This window comes from Lactuca saligna, chromosome 8 (assembly GCF_052625555.1).
Source record: "Lactuca saligna cultivar CGN05327 chromosome 8, ASM5262555v1, whole genome shotgun sequence".
In the NCBI taxonomy this organism is placed as follows: Eukaryota; Viridiplantae; Streptophyta; class Magnoliopsida; order Asterales; family Asteraceae; genus Lactuca; species Lactuca saligna.
In genome coordinates this window covers 209872403-209896949 of record NC_136424.1, presented here as the reverse complement: position 1 = coordinate 209896949, position 24547 = coordinate 209872403, and the positions used below count along the sequence as shown (strand labels likewise).

Genomic DNA, 24547 nt, shown 5'->3' with positions numbered 1-24547 from the left:
GCATCAATACAATTGAAACCAATCTAGGCTCTGATACCACTGATGGGTTTTGGTCATAAGACATCCTATGTGCTCATACAAACCCTAATGCTTGGATCTAGGTTTCTCTATTGTACATGCTTTGAATCCAAGACTATAAACCCTAATTATAGCATACAAGTAATCATATTAATATGTAATTAGGTTTAAGATCATACCTTGATTGTTATGTAGCAATAACAATCCCAATTCCTCCTTGTATTGACTTTGGAAGGCTTAGAGTCACAAGTGTCACTCCTCTAATGGTTCACAAACACCATAAGCAAGAGGATGAAGAGGAGAGAGGTTGGAGGCTACCAAAAACATGTGTAAACCCTTACAAGAAGCTTAGCCACGTTTTTGAACCTTAAGGGGTCTTTATATAGTTGGGCTATTAGGGTTATCTAACAAGGAAACCCTAATTTGGATGCTTAAGCCCTAAGCAACCCATAGACTCCTTTTATCAAGCCCATGGACGATTTCCTTATGGGTTTCCCATTATAATCCGTCCATCCCTTAATATAAGGCAATCCATGGCCCAAATTATAATTATCTTATAATTATAATTTCAGTCCCTTAAGTTTAATTAATCTCTTTTAGTCACAAAACTAATTACCAATTAATTATTGACTAATATTAATTAAACAATATGATTTCTTCTTTAATATATTATTCTCATAATACATTAATAAATCATATTTAATCCTTACTCTCCATAAATCATCCTATCAAGTTGCTTTGGTGAGGGCAATCCAAAAGGACCATGCACCATCGGGTCAAGTACATATCAAAATAGTTATGGACTTAGACACTAATCCAACAAAATGACCATTTACCCCTAACCAAACCAAGAGTCAAAGTCAAAGTCAACTTCCAGTTGACCCGACTCGCTGAGTTGGCTCGCCAACTCGTCGAGTCCATATCCATTTGATTGTCCATAATCCCGTCTCTACTCATCGAGTTAGGCATTGACTCGACGACTTTTCCTTCTAAACCGATGTCCAATATTCCTTCATCCTACTCGCTGAGTTGTATGAACAACTCGTGGAGTTCATCTTCATCCGAAGAACAATCTATGCTGAGACTCGCCGAGTCTGTTCTTGAGGCAAGAAGATTGCCTTGAACTCGCCGAGTTCCTTTATGAGTGAGTCTGGCTTCCGACGCACTGAGTCACACCCCATGACTCACTACTCCACCTAGCAACACGAAAAGGGGAAAACTCGGGGACTCGTGACTTGACTGGCCGAGTCCGATAAACAACTCGCCGAGTCTTTCTCATGCAAATACTATATACTCGATTTTGCTTGAATCTAGCTCATGCCATACATAGATCTGGGTACCAAGGGTTGATTAACACGTAAAGTTTCCAACTTTACGTGTAAATAAACACCAATGAAGATTTTAGGGCTCAAAATGCACTAAAAGAGTAAATCTAGGGCTTTCATGAAATATGGCTCCATAAAGACAGTAGATCTGAGCTCCTGGAGCTCAATCATGCCTAGATCTAAGGGTTAATCAACTTATTACAAACCATAACTCGAAAACAAGCTTGGAAATGGATCAAGAAGGACTTTAATGGAGCTACAAAGGAATATAAGCATGAAAACAGAAGGAAACTGAGTTATACCTCAAGGAAAACACTGAAATAACACAAGGATGTCTAGCGTCCTTCTTCTCTTCTTGATCTACTCTTCTTCTCTCTCAAAATCAGGAACCAGGTGCTACAAATCTCCCCCACTTATTTTAGACTTCATCCTCAAAGTCTCCTGTTCGATCCTGAAACAGCTCGGGGTAAAGCTCCATCATTTCTTCCACCGGCTCCCAAGTCCACTTTGAACTGTTTCATTGCTGCCATTGCACCTTCACTAATTCCATTGTTCCTCATATCCTTCGACTTCCGGTCGAGGATTGTGATTGGGCACTCAATGTAATTCAGGGTGTCATCAACTTGTATATCCTCTGACGGCACCACCGCAGAATCATCCACTAGGCACTTCCGCAGCTGGGAGACATGGAAGGTGCTGTGGATCTGACTGAGTTCGGTTGGCAGATCTAGCCAGTATGCCACCTTGCCCACCCGGGCTACAACCCTAAACAGAACAATGTATCTCCGGCCCAACTTGCCCCGCTTCCTGAATCGAATGACGCCCTTCCAAAGAGACACTTTCAGGAGTACCATATCCCCGACCTGGAACTCCATGTCTGATCGGCGCTTGTCGGTGTAACTTTTCTGCCGACTTTGCGCAGTCTGAAGCCTACTTCGAACCTATTGGATTCTCTCGGTCATCTTGAGCACCACCTCTGTGCTCCCCATGACCCTCTGGCCAAATTCATCCCAACATATCGGGGTCCTGCACCTCCGTCCGTACAACATCTTGAAAGGAGGGCGGTCGATACTCGCATGGTAGCTGTTGTTGTAGGAGAACTCAGCCAAGGGAAGATAGGTATCCCAGCTACCACCGAAGTCTAGCACGCACGCCCGCAACATATCCTCCAAATTCCGGATGGTCCGCTCGCTCTGACCATCTGTCTGCAGGTGAAAGGCGGTGCTAAAATGCAGACGAGTGCCCAACTCATCATGAAACTTCTTCCAAAACCTAGAAGTGAAACACACATCTCTGCCTGATATTACTGACACCAGCACTCCGTGCCGCGCCACTATCTCTCATATATAGATATCGGCCAACTTTTCGGCTGAGATGCTCTCCTGGATCGGAATAAAATGGGCGCTCTTGGTCAATTGATCCACGATGACCCAAATCGAATCTACTCCATGCGCAGTCGTGGGAAGCTTTGTGATAAAGTCCATCGTGATATCTGTTAGATATAGTGTCTAAGTCCATAACTATATTTGGTATGTACTTGACCCGACCCGACATGGTCCATTTGGGCTGCATTTCACCCGAACAATTTATGGATAATATTTGAGAATAGTACAAGTTATGATTTATTAATATATTATAAGTTCTAATATAGTAATATAAGATCATATTATTTAATTAGTATTGATCTATAATTAATCTAGGATTAATTTAGAGATCAAAGATATTACTAATTAAATATGGGCTTCTATATTTATATAGTGTGGGCTAATGCTTATTTGGAATGGGCTAGGATTGCATAGAAAAGTCCATGGATACTCTATGGAGCTTTAACCCATGGATCTCATGGAAATGAAGAGACATGGGTATTAAGGTTCACATGGATGTAACCCTAATCCACCACACTATATAAAGGAGGCTTTGGTTGTTGAAATCACACTAGTTGACACTTGTTGAGGTGAGGGCTGATTTCAAGATAGTAGTGACTATTCTCTCAAAGTTCCAAGTTTGTGGTGATTTGTGATTTCCATTTGAGGCATTCACACTATTGGTGCTAGGCTCTAAAACTCAAAGCAATCAACTACTACTACAAGGTAAGTATTTCTACTAGCTTTATTTGATTCATGTTCCCCATGCCATGCTAGTTAGGATATGAACCTTGGAAAAATAATTATTTCCATGTATCTTAGACAAACATAGATCCAATATTTATTAGGGTTGCATGTACACTTAGGAAGTGTTAGAATGCTCAAAACCCATCAGTGGTATCAGAGTCGAAAAACCATCTGTCTGCCAGTTGAACTCGTCGAGTCCATGGGGGGGGGGGACTCGCCGAGTTCATGTGTATCTTCAACCTACTCTGCGAGTAGGTTTATGCACTCGACGAGTAGAAGCGACAGAGTGCATATTTTCGACTTTAGTTGCTGGAAATGGAGTAGAAACATTACCCTAAATTGTTTTCGTACTTGAAAACTTGTTTTAGATGGTGTAATGTCTTTGCTAATCCATTTAGAACAACTTGTTATCAAAATTACAAAGTTTTATGCATAATTTTTGATTCATGAAAGTGTTCGTATTAATGTTCTTGATCTTATGATGTTTAGATGATCATATTAATTATTTGTAACCTATGTGGTAGTTTAATTCATGATCATAATGTGTTTTAATGGAGTCTATAACTTGTCTTCAAGTTATGGAAAACCAAGAGTCATACTTGAATTTAAACCATTAAAAGAACACAAGAGTCAGAAAAATGAAGAGTCTTCATTTTATTACTCTATTTAACTCATAAGTTACAAGAAATGAAATTTTTTGAAAGTTTAAAAAACTTGCCCTCAAGTTTTGGAACAAGTAAAGTCATATTAAAACTTTAGTTCCAACCCTTAGAATTTTAAAAGTTAAAATTCAACCCTTATACTTATAATATTATAAGTTAATAATAATAATAATAATAATATATATATATATATATATATATATATATATATATATATATATGTATGTATGTATGTATAAGATCAAAATCGTCTTACCGCTAGTACGCCTCATTCACGAAGCTAGTCTATAAGGTGGGTATAAGGTTGTTGCCTATAAAATGGCAACTTAATGGGTGTCCACTCTCACCCACCGCTTGCTTGACTAGTGGAGGGTCGTTAGCCGAACGGGTAAGACAAGGACTTATAAATTCTCATTAAAAGTATGATGAATATTATAAGGTAACTAAATGTTGTATTAAATTCCTAATCTTAGTTACTTTAGGAAAAATGTAAATAAGGTGCTAATTCATGAAATTACACTTTACACTTTGTCTAATTCGTTAGTGGAACGTGTGTGGTTAACCGGCACACTAACTTGGACTTAACAAGGTAGGTAAAGGGTGACTTAGTATTTATCATAGTATCGATGGAGCGTGTGTGGTTAACCAGCACATCGATTGAGGGCTAATTTATTAAGGGTACCAAGTAATTTGCATGGTTACTTCACACCTCGTTTTGTGATCCACGGCATCCCAGTCACAAAACATGGAGGGCACACTCGAGATTGAAACATGCCTTTGAAAAGTTCATTGAATCTCAAAAGAATCTAGGAGTTTCTAAGAACCAAATTAAATATTTTAATATTTCGACTTTGGCGGAAGTTGGTGAATCGTCATTCACCTACCTTTCAAATATGTTATTACTTAGATTACGACATACCTCTTCTAAGTATAATATATTGTGATTGGGTCCTAGCCTTAATACTACATTTGGGTGTTTTATTAAGGACTATTCCTATTTCTAAACTAAATGTTTCTTCTTCTCAGATGTCTGCAAACACTGCTGCTTCTGGCTCTAATCCTAATGGCTCCTTTTCTCTTATGAACTTGTGTGGGAAAGTCACTTTTGATGGATCCAACTTTAATGAATGGATCAGAAACATCCGAATGATTACCCGCTACGAGGACAAAGAATATGTCCTCGATAAGGAGCTTAAGGAGATTTATGAGACAGTTGCAACTCCTCAAGAGATCACTGAGTTTAGGGCACATGAAAGGGATGCCACGAAAGTGGCATGCATCATGATAGCCACTATGACCGCTGATCTCCAAAAATCCTATGAAGATTTCTACCCCTATGAGATGCACCAAGACTTGATGGAAAGATACCATCAAAGTGCTCGTCAAGAGAGGTATGAAATCATCTCCTCCATGATAACAAATCGCATGAAGGATGGTGAACCCATCAAGGGCCACATGCAGAAAATGCAAAGATTTGTGGACTGTTTGCTGAAGCTAAATGTGAACTTCCCCAAGGAGCTTGCAATAGATATAATTTTGCACTCATTACCTTCATGTTATGATCAATTCCGCATGACATACCACATGAACAAGGAAGAGGTCACACTCAGCAAACTTTAAGGACTCTTAAAGACCGCGGAAAGTGGTCTTAAGGGTAAGACGGTTGTTACTGCTCCTACTCCTACCAACTCTGCCCCTGTCTTGGCAATCAGGAAAGGACAAGGGAAGAAGAGAAAGAGTTCTTCGAAGGGTACCAAGGTTAGGACCCTTGATGGCTCTTCTTCAAGTGGAACCAAGAAAGGTTTTGTCACTCCTTCTTCTGACCCAAAAGAGGCAGAATGCTTCTATTACCATGAAAAGGCACATTGGAAGTGGAACTGCCCAAAGTACCAGCAAGATGTGAAGGATGGGAAAGTTAAACCCAACCATGCAGGTATTTACACTATCATTTCTAATAACTCACCCCATTCTAAATCTTGGGTCCTTGATACCGGTTGTGGTATTCATATTTGTTGTGACTTGCAGTGACTAAGAAGAAGTGAGAATGTGGAGCAAGGAAGGATAAACTTAATCATGGGGAATAGGAAAGTTACACCTGTTACCAAGATTGGAGTTTATACTTTGTCGCTAAGTAGTGGGTTAAATTTAGATTGGAATACATGTTGTTATTCACCAGAAATGGCAAGAAATATTATTTCCTTTCATGCATTGTATAAACAAGGGTTTAACTTTTCATTTAATAATGAAGTTGGTTCTATTGATGCTTTCTTTAATAATGTTCTTTATTTTAAAGCATTACCTTGTGATGGCGTGTATGAAATAGTATCTGTGGTTGATTACTTAGGAAATAATGTATTGTGTATTGATTCTATTAATAATAATAACTTGGATAAAGCATCATTATGGCATTGTCGTCTTGGACATATAAGCAAGAAACGCATAGGCCAACTCCAAAAGGATGGAGTCTTGGGGTCGTTTGACCTAAAGTCAGATGATAGTTGCGAATCATGCTTACTTGGAAAAATAACAAAGTCACCCTTCACATGTTCTTGTGAGAGGGTGAAGGTTTGTTGGACCTTGTACACATGGATGTGTGTGGACCATTCAAACATGCCACAAAGGATGCTAATCGTTATTATTTGACTTTTACTGATGATTATAGTAGATATGGATATGTCTACTTAATCAAGCATAAGTCAGAGACTTTCGAAAGGTTTAAGGAATTTAAACAGGAAGTCGAGAATCAATTGGGCAGGAACATTAAGATGCTTCAATCCGATCGAGGTGGTGAGTATCATAGTTCATAGTTCCTCGACTATCTTAGGGAAGGTGGGATTGTCTCACAATTGACACCTCCCAGGACACCACAGTTGAATGGTGTAGCTGAGAGGCGTAATCGAACCTTATTGGACATGGTTCATTCCATGATGAGTTGAACTTCGCTACCAATCTCATCTTAGAGACTGCCGCCCAAATCCTTAATCTAGTCCCTACAAAGAAAGTTGCCAAAACTCCTCAGTAGATGTGGACTGGTAAAGTACCTAAACTAGACCATATAAAGATTTGGGGTTGCGAGGCTTTTGTGAGACGCGAGACTCATGATAAGCTAGAACCCCGAAGCGAGAGGTGTATTTTCATCGGCTACCCACAAAGATCCTTTGGTTACCTCTTCTACAGACCTAATGATAATGTGGTCTTTGTAGCAAGAAGAGGAGGAGAGAGAGAGAGAGAGAGAGAGAGAGAGAGAGTTTATAAGCCAAGGAGATAGTGGGAGGCAAATTGATCTTGAAGAAATTCAAGATTCAAGTGGTGAAGGAACTTCAAACACTAGCCCTCAACTTGAGGAGGAAAATCCTGTTGAGCCAATTGACGAATATGTACCTCTGAGGTGTTCCACGAGAATTAGGAATGCACCTGAGCATTACTATGGTTTCCATATTACTGCAGAAGGTGAGACACTTATTAGTGATGGGACACTAGTAGGTATGGATGACCCTAACAGCTACGAGGATGCCATGGCAGACCCCCGAGTCTGCTAAATGGAAAGAGGCTATGGATAGCGAGATACAATCCATGTACGATAATCAAGTTTGGAACTTGGTTGAGAATGTACCAGGTTGTAAGACTGTAGGGTGCAAATGGATCTTTAAGAAGAAGACCGACATGGATGGTAATGTACACACTTATAAGGCTCGACTGGTTGCAAAGGGCTTCTCTCAAATTCCTGGAGTGGATTATGATGAGACCTTTTCTCCAGTAGCCAAGCTTAAGTCTATTAGGGTTATGTTAGCCATAACTGCATTTCATGACTATGAAATTTGGCAAATGGATATCAAAACCGCTTTCCTTAATGGAAAGTTGACTGAAGATGTTTACATGAGTCATCCAGAAGGTTTTCTCAGCAACGAGTACCCTAATAGAGTGTGTAAGATTGAGATATCCATTTATGGATTAAAGCAAGCACCTCGCAGATGGAATCTTTGCTTTGATGAAAAGGTCAAGGAATTTAGCTTTTCTAGGAGTGAAGATGAATCTTGTGTTTATGTCAAGGCTAGTGGGAGTATAGTTAGCTTTTTGGTATTGTATGTGGATGACATACTACTCATACGAAATGACACCCCAACCCTGCAGGAAGTAAAGTCCTGGCTTGGGAAGTGTTTCGCTATGAAGGACCTTGGTGAAGCTGCCTATATCCTAGGGATAAGGATTTTGAGAAACAGGAGTAAAAGACTAATTGGACTTAGTCAAAGCACCTGTGTGGACAAGGTGTTGAAAAGATTCAACATGCATAACTCCAAGAAAGGTGAGTTACCCATTCAGAGTAATGCCAGATTGAGTAAGACACAAAGCCCTAGTACTGAGGTTGAGACAGTAGAAATGAGTCGATTACCTTATGCTTCAGCTGTAGGATCGATCATGTATGCTATGACGTATACTCGAACTGATGTAGCCTTTGCTTTGAGAATGGTTAGCAGGTATCAGGGGAACCCTGGCAAGGAACACTGGACTGCAATAAAGAATATCCTCAAGTACCTGCGAAGGACTAAGGACTGGGTCCTTACCTTCGGTGGGAATGATGACTTAAGAGTTGTAGGGTATAGTGATGCTAGCTTCCAGACTGATAGGGATAATTTCCGCTCTCAGTCGGTCTGGGTCTTTACCTTAAACGAAGGAGCAATCACTTGGAAGAGTTCCAAGCAGGAGACAGTGGCTGATTCTACTTGTGAATCAGAGTATATAGCAGCAAGCGAGGCAGAAAATGAGGCTATATGGCTAAAGAACTTCATCGGAGACCTTGGAGTTGTACCAACTATAAAAGAGCCAATTGAGATTTTCTGTGACAGCAATAGTGCGGTTGCCTTAGCCAAGGAACCAAGAGATCATGGGAGATCCAGACACATTGACGGAAAATATCACTTCATCGGACATCGAATAGAAGAAGGAATCCCCGTGGCAAAGAGGGTATCATCGGATGAGAACCCAGTAGATCCCCTCACGAAGGGACTGAGTAGGGTTAAGCATCTCCAACATGCTCAGAGCATAGGGCTGAAGGATGATATAAGTTTTAGTAGTTAGATAAATTATGAAATTTGTAAAGTGTAATTGACATTAGATGATGAATAAAAAGTGTTTTATTTATGAGTAAAGTGTTGCTATCACTTGTCGATCGTTTACTATATTTCTTTTGCATGTTTTGACTTCCAGAATAATTATGTTTGGTATATCATATTATTCAAACCTCCACAATCGGTCATATGTCGGAAGTAGGTATGAATCAAGACTATCCTGATTGGTTGTAGAGGTCTAAGGTGTTGGACATGGCTACAACAATCATGAGTGCTCATAAGTTCTGAGCATTGGACTCAACCCACGCTCACTGGAATCACTTCATGGAATTTTATCTCGAGTGATCGTGAGACGGTAATATCATATAAGTCTTCAAACCTAGAGATATGATTTGTTACTTACGAGTTGATTATGCATTGACTGTACAAAAACGCATTGGTAACTCGATGTTATAAAACGTGCCTTTGTGTATAATTCAATGAGTGGTAGAACAAGCATATGAGTCGAAGTTTATCTATTCCTTCTTGGATTAGAAGCTGATATATGGGCCCCTCGATGATTGTGTCTTGACCTATGTACCGAGCCCGATCAGAACTAAATTGATATGTTCAGTTAAGTTCTATGTCAAAAAAATCGGAAATCGAGAAACAAATGTTGGGCAATAAGTAAGACCATGTTCCGTGTATTTGTTTGGCTGATATCTTGAGGAGAGGATTATATGATCACTTATCTAAAATGGCGCGTTCTATTTCAACAGAGTTTAAAGAGCTACGATTTCTAATCGGTTCCTGAAGGCATACTTGCAACTATAGTTATTAGACTTATCCAAGTGGGAGACTGTTGGATATAGTGTCTAAGTCCATAACTATATTTGGTATGTACTTGACCCGACCCGGCATGGTCCATTTGGGTTGCATTTCACCCGAACAATTTATGGATAATATTTGAGAATAGTACAAGTTATGATTTATTAATATATTATAAGTTCTAATATATTAATATAAGATCATATTATTTAATTAGTATTGATCTATAACTAATCTAGGATTAATTTAGAGATCAAAGATATTACTAATTAAATATGGGCTTCTATATTTATATAGTGTGGGCTAATGCTTATTTGGAATGGGCTAGGCTTGCATGGAAAAGTCCATGGATACTCCATGGAGCTTTAACCCATGGATCTCATGGAAATGAAGAGACATGGGTATTAGGGTTTACATGGATGTAACCCTAATCCACCACACTATATAAAGGAGGCTTTGGTTCTTGAAATCACACTAGTTGACACGTGTTGAGGTGAGGGCCGATTTCAAGATAGTAGTGACTATTCTCTCAAAGTTCCAAGTTTGTGGTGATTTGTGATTTCCATTTGAGGCATTCACACTATTGGTGCTAGGCTCTAAAACTCCAAGCAATCAACTACTACTACAAGGTAAGTATTTCTACTAGCTTTATTTGATTCATGTTCCCCATGCCATGCTAGTTAGAATATGAACCTTGGAAAAATAATTATTTGCATGTATCGTAGACAAACATAAATCTAAGGTTTATTAGGGTTGCATGTACACTTAGGAAGTGTTAGAATGCTCAAAACCCATCAATATCTTCCCATTTCCACAACGGGATATCCACGGCTGCATCTTGTCGTGCGGTCTCTGATGCTCGGCCTTGACCTTCCTGCAGGTCAAGCATCGCTCGACGTACCAAGCCACATCCCGCTTCATGCAGGGCCACCAATAGTCTAGATGAAGATCCCTATACATCTTCGTCACCCCTGGATGAATGGAGAATCGGGATTTGTGCGCCTCCTCCATCAAGATCTGGTGCACGCCTCCGTGATACAGCACCCACACCCTACGGTGTAGTGTCAATAATCCTCGGCTATCATAATCGAAAGAGGCGACTTGACCCACTATTCACTCGCTCTTCCGATGCTCCTCCTTCATAGCCTCCTGTTGAGCTTCCCGAATCTGCTCTAAATAGTAGAATCACCACCGTCATCCTCATACACACATTCGTGATCGGTGCCGCATTACGGCTAAGCGCATTGGCCACCACATTGGCCTTCCCCTAGTGATAAAGGATTTCACAATCATAATCCTTCACCACGTCCAACCACCGATGCTGTCTCATGTTTAGATTCGGCTAATCCATGAGGTACCTTAAACTCTTGTGGTCCGTGTAAATGGTACACCGAACTCCATAGAGGTGTGTCGCCAAATCTTAAGGGCGAAAACCACCGCCCCCAACTCTAAATCATGCATCGGGTAGTTCGCCTTGCGAGGCTTCAGCTGCCTCGAAGCATAGGCGATGACATGCCCTCTCTGCATCAATACCGTGCCTAAACCTGAGGTAGACGCATCACAGTAAACGACAAAATCCTCTACGCCGTCAGGCAGGGCTAAGATTGGCGCCTCATACAATCTCCGTCTCAGAATCTCGAACGTTGCCTACTGCTTAGGCCCCCATCGAAAGACCATGACTTTCTTAGTCAACCGTGTCAGGGGTATGACTATCTTGGATAAATCCTAAATGAATCTCCGATAGTAGCCTGCTAATCCTAGGAAACTCCGAATCTCGGATGGAGACTGCAGAACCTCTTATCTCATCACGGCCTCCACCTTGGCTAGGTCTACTGAAATCCCGTTCTGGTTGACGAGGTGCCCAAGAAACTGCACCTCGCGCAGCCAAAACTCATATTTGGAGAACTTGGCATACAAGTTCTTCCTTCTCAAAGTCTCCAAAACCTCTCTCAGATGCTCCTCGTGCTCCTCCTGCATCTTGGAATAAACCAAGATGTCATCAATGAAAACTATCACATACCGATCCAGCATGGTCTACACACGCGGTTCATGAGGTCCATGAACGCGGCAGGAGCATTGGTGAGCCCGAACGGCATCACCACGAACTCATAATGGCCATATCGTGTTCGAAACGCGACCTTCTGTACATCCTCCTCTCTGACCCTCATCTGGTGATAACCTGAACGCAAATCGATCTTGGAGAACCAAGATGCTCCCTGTAACCGATCAAAGAGGTCATCAATCCTCGGGAGTGGGTAACGGTTCTTCACCGTTACCTTATTTAGCTCTCCATAATGTATACACATCCGATGCGACCCGTCCTTCTTCTTCACAAATAGGATCGGGGCTCCCCAGGGTGAACTACTCGGTCGAATAAATCCCTTGTCTAGCAGCTCCTGCAGCTGCGTAGACAACTCCTGCATCTCGGGAGGAGCCAACCAATAGGGTGCCCTGACTATCGGAGCCGCACCAGGAACTAGGTCGATCCTGAACTCTACCTGACGCTCCGGAGGTATTCCAGGAAGCTCTTCCGGGAACACATCATTGTAGTCTCGCACCACTGGAACCTTGTTCACCGTCGTCTTACCCGTCTCCCGGGTATCCATAATGTACGCAACATATCCTGCGTATCCCTGCTGAAGGTAGTGCCTAACTCTTGCTGCTGAACATACTGTGGGTCCACGTTGTGGCCTCTCGCCATGGATCACCAACTCTCCCCCACTTGGGGTCCAAATCCACACTAGCTGCTGTGCGCAATCTATCACCGCCCCATTAGGGCTCAACCAATCCATGCCTATAATTACCTTGTTCCCCCGCAATGGGATGGGAACCAAATCCACCAAATAGCGCTGCTTAAATAACCTTAGAACACAATCCTGGGATACTGCTGACGCTCGCACCGATCAATCATCAGCAATTTTTACCTCTAAAGGGTAATCCAACATGCCCGAAGACTCAGTAAACCTCTTGCTAAGTGCAAGGAAAACAAATGACCGGGTGGCACCGGAGTCAAACAACACCTGAACAGGGATACCGTTCACATGGAACGATCCCGTCACCACATCAGGTGCGGCGTGTGCCTCCTCGGTAGTTAGCTGAAACGCCCGACTCCTCACCACTGGAGCCTCCGCCTTTCCCTGTCGGCCATCTGTAATCCGCAGGGTAGTTGGAGTTGGCGCCTTAACCGGAGCTGATGTTGTCAACTGGGGGCTATTGGCCTTTCTTGTGGCCCCTCTGGTTGCAGTGGAAACATAGCAACTCAGACGTCTGTATCACAGGTGCAGGGGCGGTACAATCCCTGCTGAAATGCCCCGTCTTGCCACACCTATAGCAGCCCGACGATCCCAACCTACATGCCCCCCTCATGAGGCCTTCCGCATTTCTTGCAGCGGCTCGGTCCTGACTGGCCTTTCGGCCTACCATCTGGTCCCTTGGGCTTCTTCCCCGAAGCCCCTCCTGCCTGTCCCTCCTCTGTCTTCCTCTTCCGGATGTGCTCCAGATCTATCTCTCTCTCCTTCGCCCTGGAAATCATAGAGTCCAAGGTAGGGCAAGCTGAAAATTTGACATGCTCTCGAATATCAGCTCGGAGCATGTCATGATAGCGGGTCCTCCTCATGTCCTCATCACCCGCATACTGGGGCACTAACAATGCCCTCTTCCGGAACTTGGCGGTGATCTCCACCATAGTCTCCGTCGTCTGCCTCATATCCAAGAACTCCCTGGCCAACTGTTGAAGCTCGACACCCGACGTAAACTGTTCCCTGAACCTGGTCGCGATGTCCGACCAGGTCATAGCCTCGACAGCCGAGGCTCCCAACATGTCACCCACGGAATCCCACCAATCCCTAGCTCGATCTCGTAAATATCCTGCTGCAAACCTCACCTTCAACCCCTCAGCGTAGAAGCTAATCATCTGTGCAGACTCAATGTCTGCAATCCATCGCCTGAAAGCTATGGGGTCCTTCACCCCATGAAAATCCGACGCACCACTGCCCCTGAAGTCCCTGAAGGACAGTGTGCGAGATCCCGACTGGCCAGATGCCATGTCGCTCCCGAATGCCCTGAGGTGCTCCTCCATCAAGTCAACTATCCCTTCCTTGATCAACCCGAAGATAATGGGGGCCGACTCAAGGATGCCTCTGGTGATCTCTGATGCGATCAGCTCGCATAGCCCCTCATCAACTGGCTCGGAACCTGATCCCGAACACGATCCCTCTCCTGAACTGCCAACTATCAGCCTCGATAGTAGTACCACTATTCTCAATACATAAATAACATTCGTTAGTGATACTGATACTTCTTGAGGGATCACATCTACTACAAGTCCCCTGGTCTTATCTCGGCCTTCCTTGGTTTGGGTACGGATCCTCTACTTTCAGTAGTACGAACCCATACTACCTTCCACATCTATTCGTACCTTCTTCAAGGACTGCCTCGACTCCACCAGATCCCTTTCACTACTGCTGATCACTGCTATACCCATCCTAGGCTTGCCCTAGGGAAATATCCAACTCCACCCTTCCCGATCCTCAGCTGCTAAAGGCCTCCTTGTAATGCCAATTAGCCATTACTTGAATACCATCACATGTGATGAGGCTCAGATAATCCTTCGAGTAAAAGACTCATCCCTATAACGGTTAGACTCAGACAAGAGCTACGCAATAGGGCCAAACCCAACACTATAAGATTATTCAACCCTGATCACATGGGACGTGACGTATTCACCTAATAGCTAACTCCCATTACTCAGAGTCCTACGAAGAACAAAGCAAGTAGCATTCATACAGAAGGAAATAGTCTCAAGCAACTCCGCTCTCATAGAGAGAAACTGAACTAGCACACAGTGCTAAACTCATACTATCAGGCATAACCCTAACAGGCTATCCTACTGCTGTCTACTCAATTCTAGCATGCAATTTTCATATACTGAAGCACATAAAGCAGGCACATAAGGCATCACTCCTAGATCCTTAGTCCTATTCTAGCATGCCGTTCTACTGGAACTGATAAACATATATAAACTTGTATGGGTACATTGGGGAATACTTACTTAAGCTCAGCCGGTCTCGCACATCACACACTTTGTTCCTTCTAAAAACTCTTTACTTAACCTTTTAGAAAACATTCTTCTTTTTCAAAATCTTTTAATCCCTTGATTTGAGTTCAGACACCCCCGAAGGTGTGTTCGAATCCCTCAAACCAGGGCGCTGATACCAACTTGTAACATCCCAAAAATACGAGCCAAAAATTTCATTTTTAAAACATTAGAAATAAAACATTCAACAATCATATCATTTCATAAAAGATGTGCGTGTCTGGAAACCAGTTTATAAAAACATAACAATGTCAGAGTACAAATCCCCAAAAAGATCTCATAGTGCGGAATACAAGGCGTGTATGTGATGTGCCGCTACCGCGCTAGGTCCTTCCCCTTCGAATAAGAGGTACCTGAAACCAAAACTGAAAACTGTAAGCACGAAGCTTAGTGAGTTCCCTCATCATACCACATACCATACAATCACATATCATACATACTGTCGGGCAATTCTGGGGTGCCCGACTTACCCGGTACGATCATTCTGGGGTGCCGACCTACCCGTGTCAAGCCGTTCTGGGGTGCTGACTACCCATGTCAAGCCATTCTGGGGTGCTGACTACCCATCGGCCCTAACGACCGATCCTCGGGGACTATTTCACCCCCTACTGTTACTATCACATATATCATAACATAACATATTATCAGACATATCTGGGGTGCCTGAACTACCCTTCGGTCCTAACAACCGAACTTGGGGACTGGTCCCCTCCTACTACCTCTATCGCATATAACATAACAAGCCAGCATGCAAACATATCATCACATACTGTCAGACGTATCTAGGGTGTCTGACTACCCTTCGGTCCTAACAACCGAACTCTACTACTATCACATACAACATATCATGCTAGCATATAACATATCAGGTAGTAGCAAACCTAGATGATATCACAAAGACAATCATCTATCATACGTCTCCTACTGGTGAGTCGACATTGTGGCGTTAGACCCACCGCTACTAGAAGGTAACTCACCTCGTAGTAGCTGCTGATCTGCATGGGAACAGTCTGTCTGCTACTGCTGCTCTGGAAATCCTCCGGCTGCAATTCCCACCAAACACTTAGTCAAATACTGCTAACCGACCTCGGGGTAAAATGACCATTTACCCCAAACCAAACCAAGAGTCAAATTCAAAGTCAACTTCCAGTTGACCCGACTCGCCGAGTTGGCTCGCCAACTCGTCGAGTCCCTATCCATTTGATTGTCCATAATCCCGTCTCTACTCGTCGAGTTAGGCATTGACTCGATGAGTTTTCCTTCTAAACCAATGTTCAATAGTCCTTCATCCTACTCGCCAAGTTGTATGAACAGCTCGTCGAGTTCATCTTTATCCGAAGAACAATCTTTGCTGAGACTCGCCGAGTTGAATGAACAACTCGCCGAGTCTGTTCTTGAGGCAAGAAGATTGCCTTGAACTCGCCGAGTTCCTTTACGAGTGAGTCTGGCTTCCGACCCACTGAGTCACACCCCATGACTCACTACTCCACCCAGCAACACGAAAAGGGGAAAATTCGGGGACTCGCGACTCGACTCGCCGAGTCTGATAAACGACTCGCCGAGTCTTTCTCATGCAAATACTATATACTCGATTTTGCTTGAATCTAGCTCATGCCATACATAGATCTGGGTTCCTAGGGCTCGATTAACACGTAAAGTTTCCAACTTTACGTGTTAATAAACACCAATGAAGGTTTTAGGGCTCAAAATGCACTAAAAGAGTAGATCTAGGGCTTTCATGAAATATGGCTCCGTAAAGACAGTAGATCTGAGCTCCTGGAGCTCAATCATGCCGAGATCTAAGGGTTAATCAACTTATTACAAACCATAACTCGAAAACAAGCTTGGAAATGGCTCAAGCAGGACTTTAATGGAGCTACAAAGGAATATAAGCATGAAAACAGAGGGAAACTGAGTTATACCTCAAGGAAAACACTGAAATAACACAAGGATGTCTGGCTTCCTTATTCTCTTCTTGATCTACTCTTCTTCTCTCTCAAAATCAGGAACCAGGTGCTACACTTGTTCCCCAAGTGTATATATATATATATATATATATATATATATATATATATATAGGTGTTAGGGGTGAGGAGTGGTAGAGACATAGTGGAGAAGAGAGGAGCTTATGTGTGTGAAACTCAAGGTGTGTTCTAGAGAGAGAAAGTGAATTTTGTGTAAGGAACTTCAATCATATCATCAATACATACAAGATTCATCATCTTCTTCTTCTCATTCTCTTATATTTTGATTTGACCTCATCCGTTTGATTGGGATTCCGCACCATCAAACGGATCTGATTGATACACAAGCAGATTGGGGACTTACAGAGGTGAGCCTTCTCACCACACTAGTGGGTCGAAGGTACCAATGTCGGCCCACTGATTTGTATGTGTAGGATGTATGTGATTATGTGATTATTACCGATATCATTGTATGAATTATGCATGGAGCCAATCTGGGCTCGGATTCATTATGGACTCAGGGTCGATACAGACCCGGCACAACTACTTGTTATATGATTTGATACGGACCCGAGGGTTAGTATGGACACACATCCACATGTCGTTATATTTATGTGTTTGTTGTGTGTGGTATTTTGGGGATTTCATTAAGCTTTGTTCTTACTGATTAAGTTTTTGTTTTAGGTACTTTTGGATTAAAAGGAGGGGACCGACCTGATCATAACACATCCACCCTTCTTCAACATTTTTATGATTTTTGGGATTGTACTCTAATAACTATTTTCACATTGATATACTTTTGTTGGGATGATATGGATATTTGATGATTTTGATTGACTTAAAAATGAAATTTTTACTTATGAATTTTGGGACATTACAATATGTGTAACAACCTAAATTTTTAAAAACTTTTTCAAACTTTAAAATGCTACGGTTTTAACAAAATCATTACATGTATTAACTCATATTTAACAAAATCAGTCCCACAAAAATATTTATGATTAAAACATTGGGTGTTACCATTAAGCATTATACAAACCATCGCAAACAAATAAGAATCACATCAATACAATAAATAAGAAACTTAACTAGTTCCATTCAATTCTCTATCTCATAACTTCTAATAACTTTTATAAATGTTATATGTGATAACTTTTAGATTTTGAGTGTTTTGTTTAAAACTAAAACACTAAATATCTGTAGTGTCAGACAAGATCTTTTTTTGTTCAAAATAAAGTGTTTTGTCAAACGTTAAAAACTATAAGCTCACAATGCTCTTTACCATACACATCGAAAACCATTTATAGATATAACATTAAAAATACTTATTACTTTTACATGTTTTTAAATTTTATATATAATAAGAAAATATGATTTTATATAACTTTCTTAGAACTAGGTGGGAAACCTATGTATTACATAGATTAATTAAAAAAATTTAATATCAAAATGTAGATATTAAGTATTTTTTAAAAATTAAATTTTAAAATAAGGAAGGAAAAAACATATTTATTGCAATTTATAATCATATTTATTACATTTAATAATTTACTTATATAACTATATGTATTATGTGTTTTTTTTTTTTTTTTTTTTTTTTTTTAATTTTAAAATTTAAAAAAAACCTAGAAATTGATATATGGATATTATTTATCTCAAATAGTCAAATTTGTATGGATAAGCCAATACACATTCTTGCACCTCTAGGGGCGTAATTACGTGCATGGTTATACCCCTAGTCTAATAACTATACACAAAACTTGTTAATTTAGATATTTATTTTGTTAGATAGAGGCGTTAATTTTATACATATTAGGCTCAAAAATGTAAAACCTAATTTTTTTTTTTGTTAGAAATAGCCCATTTATTTTAATTTTATATTTTTTAGACTCAAAAATATAAAATTTTAGATATGACCCCATATTCACCAATTTTTATACATATTATATTTTCTGCCCAAATCAAATATTGAAGCGCTGCACCTGTTCTTCACGTCCCTTTTAAGAGTAAAGATATTTACAAAAGGATTACCATGATATATTTTTATATGATTCAAAGATAATCTACTATATTCAACTAGAGGGTTTTGGAGATACATATATTTGGTTTCCTAGAATCCTTAGATTTCCATGTATTTATTTATTTATTTATTTATTATTATTATTATTATTTTTGTAGATATCTATGTTTAAATGGGTTTATTGTGGCTCCCGTAAATTGGGTTTATTCGTCTTTTGGGCGTCATGCTAATACACCAAATACCCTTATTAATCAACTTCTAATTAAAACCCCTAAACTTTCCATATGAAAAGACCAATGTCTTACACAGTATATACGTGAAAGTCGCAAACCCTAAACCAATAATTGATCCAAACCTAATAATATCTTCTTTCATGTAGCAACTAGTATAAAAACGAACATGGAAAAGAAAAAGAGTCTTTATCCCCGTCACTTTCATCCCCATTCCCCACCACATTCTCTCACCTCCTTTATCTTTGTTTCTTCTCCAAACTCGTTACCTTAATGTTTAAGACATATGTGTGTGATAAAGGTGAATACGTAAGCTTCCATATTCAAAACTTTGGGACACCCTTGTCCTCATCAATTTTTTTCTCTCATTTTCCAAATTTGTTATTATTTTCTTAAATCATATTTAAACATGATAAAAAAAAATAAAAATAAATAAAGAGCGCCTAAGTTGCCTTTACAACAAAAAGATCTAAACAAATTATTATTAAACTTGGTAAACCACATATATCGATGCCACCAAGCAAAAAAAAAAAAAAAAAAAAAAAAAAAAAAAAAAAAAAAAGCATATCAATAAGCCACGGTGGCAGTGAGAGTCCGATGTCTGGGATCTGTAAGAATTGTTTGTACGTTGACAAAGCCGGCATCCTTCACGGTTTTTTCCAAATCGAGTAAGTAGTATTCATCCAAAAAAGGCTCTGTGCTCTTCATTAAAGTAAATAGAACCGGCGATAATTGCTATAAACATATATCAAATCAATGATTTTAGTTACTAACACACTTCTACAGAATTACACGAATGGTCCCTATGGTTTGGGGTAATTTGCGTGCTTGGTCCCTAACTTATCTTTTTAATTCGGAAAGTCCATAATGTTTGTTTTTGTTATGCTGTTTGTTTTTGTTATGTGTTTGGTCTCTGTCTTACCTAAAAAGACTATTATTTAAATAGAAAAATGGTGGGGTATGTAAGGTAAAATGAAGGGTGTAGGGTTGGGAGTGTGTTTATTTATATTAATTAAAAAATCAAGGGCAAAATAGGTTTTTAGGTAAGACACGGACCACGCGCGTAACAAAAAAGACCTTCTGAGTTAAAAAAACAAGTTAGAGACCAAATGCACAAATTACCCTAAACCATAGGGACCATTCGTGTAATTTACTGTTAAAGTTATGTACCTGAAGTTTCTTGGACTTTGGCTGCAAAAGGAAGACATGCTATAATGTTAGATTACGACATCGGAATGGAAAGCTACATCGGAATGGGAATTGAATTACCGAGTTATCAGTCACAACAAAAGTTCCTCCAGGGCGAAGCAGCCTAAACGCCTCCTTTGCTAAATTTACTGTAGCTCTTGCTGGGCATTCGTGAAGCTGCAAAGTGTTTTGAATTTTTGATGAATTATTTTACTTTTCATATTTTGTAGGGCAATAAAATATGATTTGGATTTTTTTTTTGAAGTAATTATCGATAAAGAGGTATATACCACGTAAGAAATTGAAACAATGTCGAATGATTGTGAATCCAAGCCTGTGTTTTCACCATTTGCATGTATCCAGTCAAATGAATTTGACTTTTGGGGGTTTAGTTTTTCCTTGTATTTAGCAACAGCCAGAAAGTACGGTGATAGATCCAGACCCTGTAAGACACAACATGAAATAAAAAAATATAAGTAATGTTAAATGTTTGATGACCTTTATTTATATGGAAAACTCCATAAAAGTCATTATATTTTGACCTCATAATCGATTTAGTCATTGTATATATTTTTTATTTAATGAAGTCCCAAAAACCGGCAAATGTATTCATTTTGACCCTTTTATCCGGTCAACAGGTCATTCCACTTTCAAACTTTACATTCTGATTTTAAATTTATTACAAATTTGGTCCAAAATTTACACTTTTGGCCCAGATTTCAATTTTTTTTTTACGAATTCATCCTAAATTTAGTTTTTTTTTTTTTTTTATTAAAACGAGTTTGTATACAAATGCATTTATTATATAATAGGTGTAAGAATTCGTAACAAAATTTTGAAATCTGGGCCAAAAGTGTAAAATATGGACCAAAATTGTAATAAAAACTTAAAATCTGGACCAAAAGTGTAAATTTTGAAAGGAGGGTGACTTGTTGACCAGGTAAAAGGGTTAAAATGAATACAATTGCTGGTTTTGAAGAATTAATTAAATAAAAAATATATACAAGAACTAAATCGATTATGAAGCCAAAATATAAGGACTTTTATGGAGTTTTCCCTTATTTCTACTTGGTTTATTAATGGAACTTGAAGGATTCCGACGGAATTGCGTACTGTCCATTTGGCCACCAACGATGCCACGGAATGGAATCTTGAATTCCGATTCCACCGGAATCCGCAAACACAATTATCGTGACGGAGGAATTAGAAGGTCATACTTACAGTCAATTTAGCAGAAGGAAATTTATCAGCAAGAAACCTCGTGCTAACACCTACAGAACATCCAATGTCAAGAATGTCTTTAATTTCCAAGTTTCCAGAATACAGTTGATGGTGTTTTTCAATAGCATTAAGCCAATTTCCACGAACTATTTCATTTGCTTCATCAAGTGAAGAAGCATCAGGTATTGCCCTCCTCACCATTGACATTGTTGCAGCCTCAGCTTCTGCAGCAGCCTAATTATAAACAAGATTTTATGTGTTTCCATTACAATTTACAACATTATAGTTTCAGTTTATATCTTATTTACGCATTTTTCTTTGATATGCTTCATCAAAAACCTATGCAATCTTTTTTCGAGAAAAATGAGAGATTGTTTACCAGCCAAGATAGGTTGCCTTCATCATATGCATGGAAAGGACTGAGATAATCTGTTCCAAAAGATCAACCATTAAATTTATCATAAACTGTAGTCGCTAAATCTACAAACATCTGATTCCAATATCTCATTATAAAACTAAAAGAAAGGGGAGAGAAATTTACAGTCAGGGTAGACTATGGAGGGATTCTCGATGCTCTCCATTTCCTTATAAACATCTGATTCTAATATCTCCTTCGTCATTTCTCGCCATGGTACGTTGGTTTTCTCAGCAGTACTGTAAAAAGTATATGCCACCAGCTAGTGAACTTACTAATCTCAATAGACTCTATAACATGTAGAAATAAGGAAAATATGAACTTCTGATCCACGAATACTAATACTACGATAAGAAATCAAGATGTGGTTGCAGAATTTGGTTTGAACCTGATGAGAACTTGTCTGGCACCAAGTTTGAGAACAGAATAAAGAGGTTTGAATGAAATTAGGGCACCAACAAGGCGAGAAAGAGGGGTTTGACCTGTCCAATTAGGTCTTTCTAGTTCACCTTCTTCGTACGACGCCAATTGACCCCCTGCTCCTCCACCGCTTGACGCCGTCATTCGGATAATCATGGCGGATTTTCTCGTCGTCTGTTGAATTATCCTTGTTCTGTAAAACTGATAATGGCTGCCGCACTTCGACGCTGGGAGCACGCTGAGCGCCATTAACACGAGCTCTGTAGTTGAAGATGACGGTTATGGTTGTCGTAGCAGGTCAAAGCATTTTTGTGTTATATTGCACAATCTCCCGAAATCTTGTTTAGCCACTCACTAGGTGACACGTCAGGTTCAGGGAAGGGGTCCTTTCGTCAATGCTCACCAGTTTCTTCTAATCCAGCAGTGGTGCCACTTATGTAACATTTTATAAAAGTTGAAGGGTAAATATATCATTTCACTCTTTAATTTTGGGATAGAAAATGTAGCAAAGCAGAATTTTCAGGGACCATTAATGCAACTTCAACTTCAAAGTCTCTTTCTCTCGTCATTCTCTCTCATAGATAACCATATACCAAGTTGCCACTTGCCATGCCGAGTTAAGCAAACCGAACAGGTGGGACGGTGTTCCTGATGCCATATCGACAATTGTCGAGCTCCACTGAGACCACTCCGCCTAATCTTATATTTTAAAAATCAGAGTTTTAGTTGTATCATTTTGACGAATGGTTATTGGTTTGATCGGTTTGATAGTAAGGTCAACTCAGTCAACACTAAAAATCATGAGCACGGGAATAGAGAAGATTGATGTTTAATGTGAGAACATTGGCTTTCAATTTGAGAAGAGTGACGTCTAAATGCTCAAATAGGAAGAAGATCAGTCTCTGATGCTTGAACGGGATGCTTGAACGTGGATGGGCTTAAGTGGGCATATTAGGAACTTAGAATGTAAAATTATTAAGTTTAGGGATTTTTGGATTTTAATCATGAATGTCGAAGGGCTAAATTGAAAAATCATATTAAACACCTCAATAGCTTATGTATTATGGATTTAAGGTCTCATTCTGTTTGCTTTCTTTGCTTGGCATATAAGAACCAACATGGAACGATCCATTGTGCTTGTTTTTTTTTAGTGTGTCGTGCGTCAATAAAAAAAGAATCGAACGTGGGAAGCAATTGATCAAGGCAGTAGATTGAAAAAGAAAGGGAGTCGGCAAAGGATCGTGAGATCGATGGGTTTTGGGCTGTAAAAATCGACCTTATAGCTGGTAAGTTCTTGATTCCTCCTTTTGTGTTTATGACTCAATTGCTATTGAATTGGTTGGAAGTCGTAAGTCAATTGCTTTCATTGGTGTCAAAAATCTTTTTCCTTTTCACCTAAATTATTTTGATTCTTATGTGGAACTTTTTTTCTACATCAAAGTCCATGTTTTTAACCCTACTTAAGGTCCTCAAAACAGTTCCTAGAGGTCTTGCAATGTGGTTTATTATGAGGTTGCTTTGCTCATACGAAGATGTCACCATATAACTTGAAATGTCTCATGATTCTTAGTTGTTTTGCTTTGTATTTTCTGCCCTAAACCCATATTATAAGGTTTAAAACAATAACCTTGAAAGTCACTCAAATCATGTCTAAAAGTTTACCCATGTTCCATCTCAACATGTTTTTTGTTTTGGAACTCAATGAAGCCTTGACCGATGAGTGTAGGATTTAGTGTTTAGTGTGGTAATAGCATCCTACTTTCAATCATCTTTTAATAAACTCTTTGGTCTTTTCATTAGCACTCAAAATATGTCTTAGTATCTCCAATCAATACTATTTGTGTGCAAAATGGAATAATTCTAAGTCATTTTCTTTAATCTTGAAGTTTATGGTGATTTTTATCAAGATTGCAAATATTGACATAATGGTTTATTTGTCTTGCAAGGGTTGTAGAGGGCATTCTAGTCCGAATTAAACATAATCACCACAAGAGTAAAGTTTTAT

General features: G+C 39.8%; 1 protein-coding gene across 1 annotated transcript; it reads right to left on the bottom strand.

Annotated features, from left to right (window-relative positions):
- Window positions 1-19727: 19727 nt before the first annotated feature.
- LOC145008855 (uncharacterized) lies at window positions 19728-22846 on the bottom strand. Its single transcript, XM_078967481.1, has 8 exons — window positions 22511-22846; window positions 22249-22361; window positions 22087-22136; window positions 21708-21941; window positions 20777-20929; window positions 20568-20663; window positions 20469-20489; window positions 19728-20033 (listed from the first exon to the last, which is right to left on the bottom strand). The coding sequence occupies exons 1-8, from the start codon at window positions 22789-22791 to the stop codon at window positions 19866-19868; spliced, it is 1116 nt and encodes a 371-aa protein (XP_078823607.1). The 5' UTR covers window positions 22792-22846; the 3' UTR covers window positions 19728-19865.
- Between the last annotated feature and the right edge of the window lie 1701 nt (window positions 22847-24547).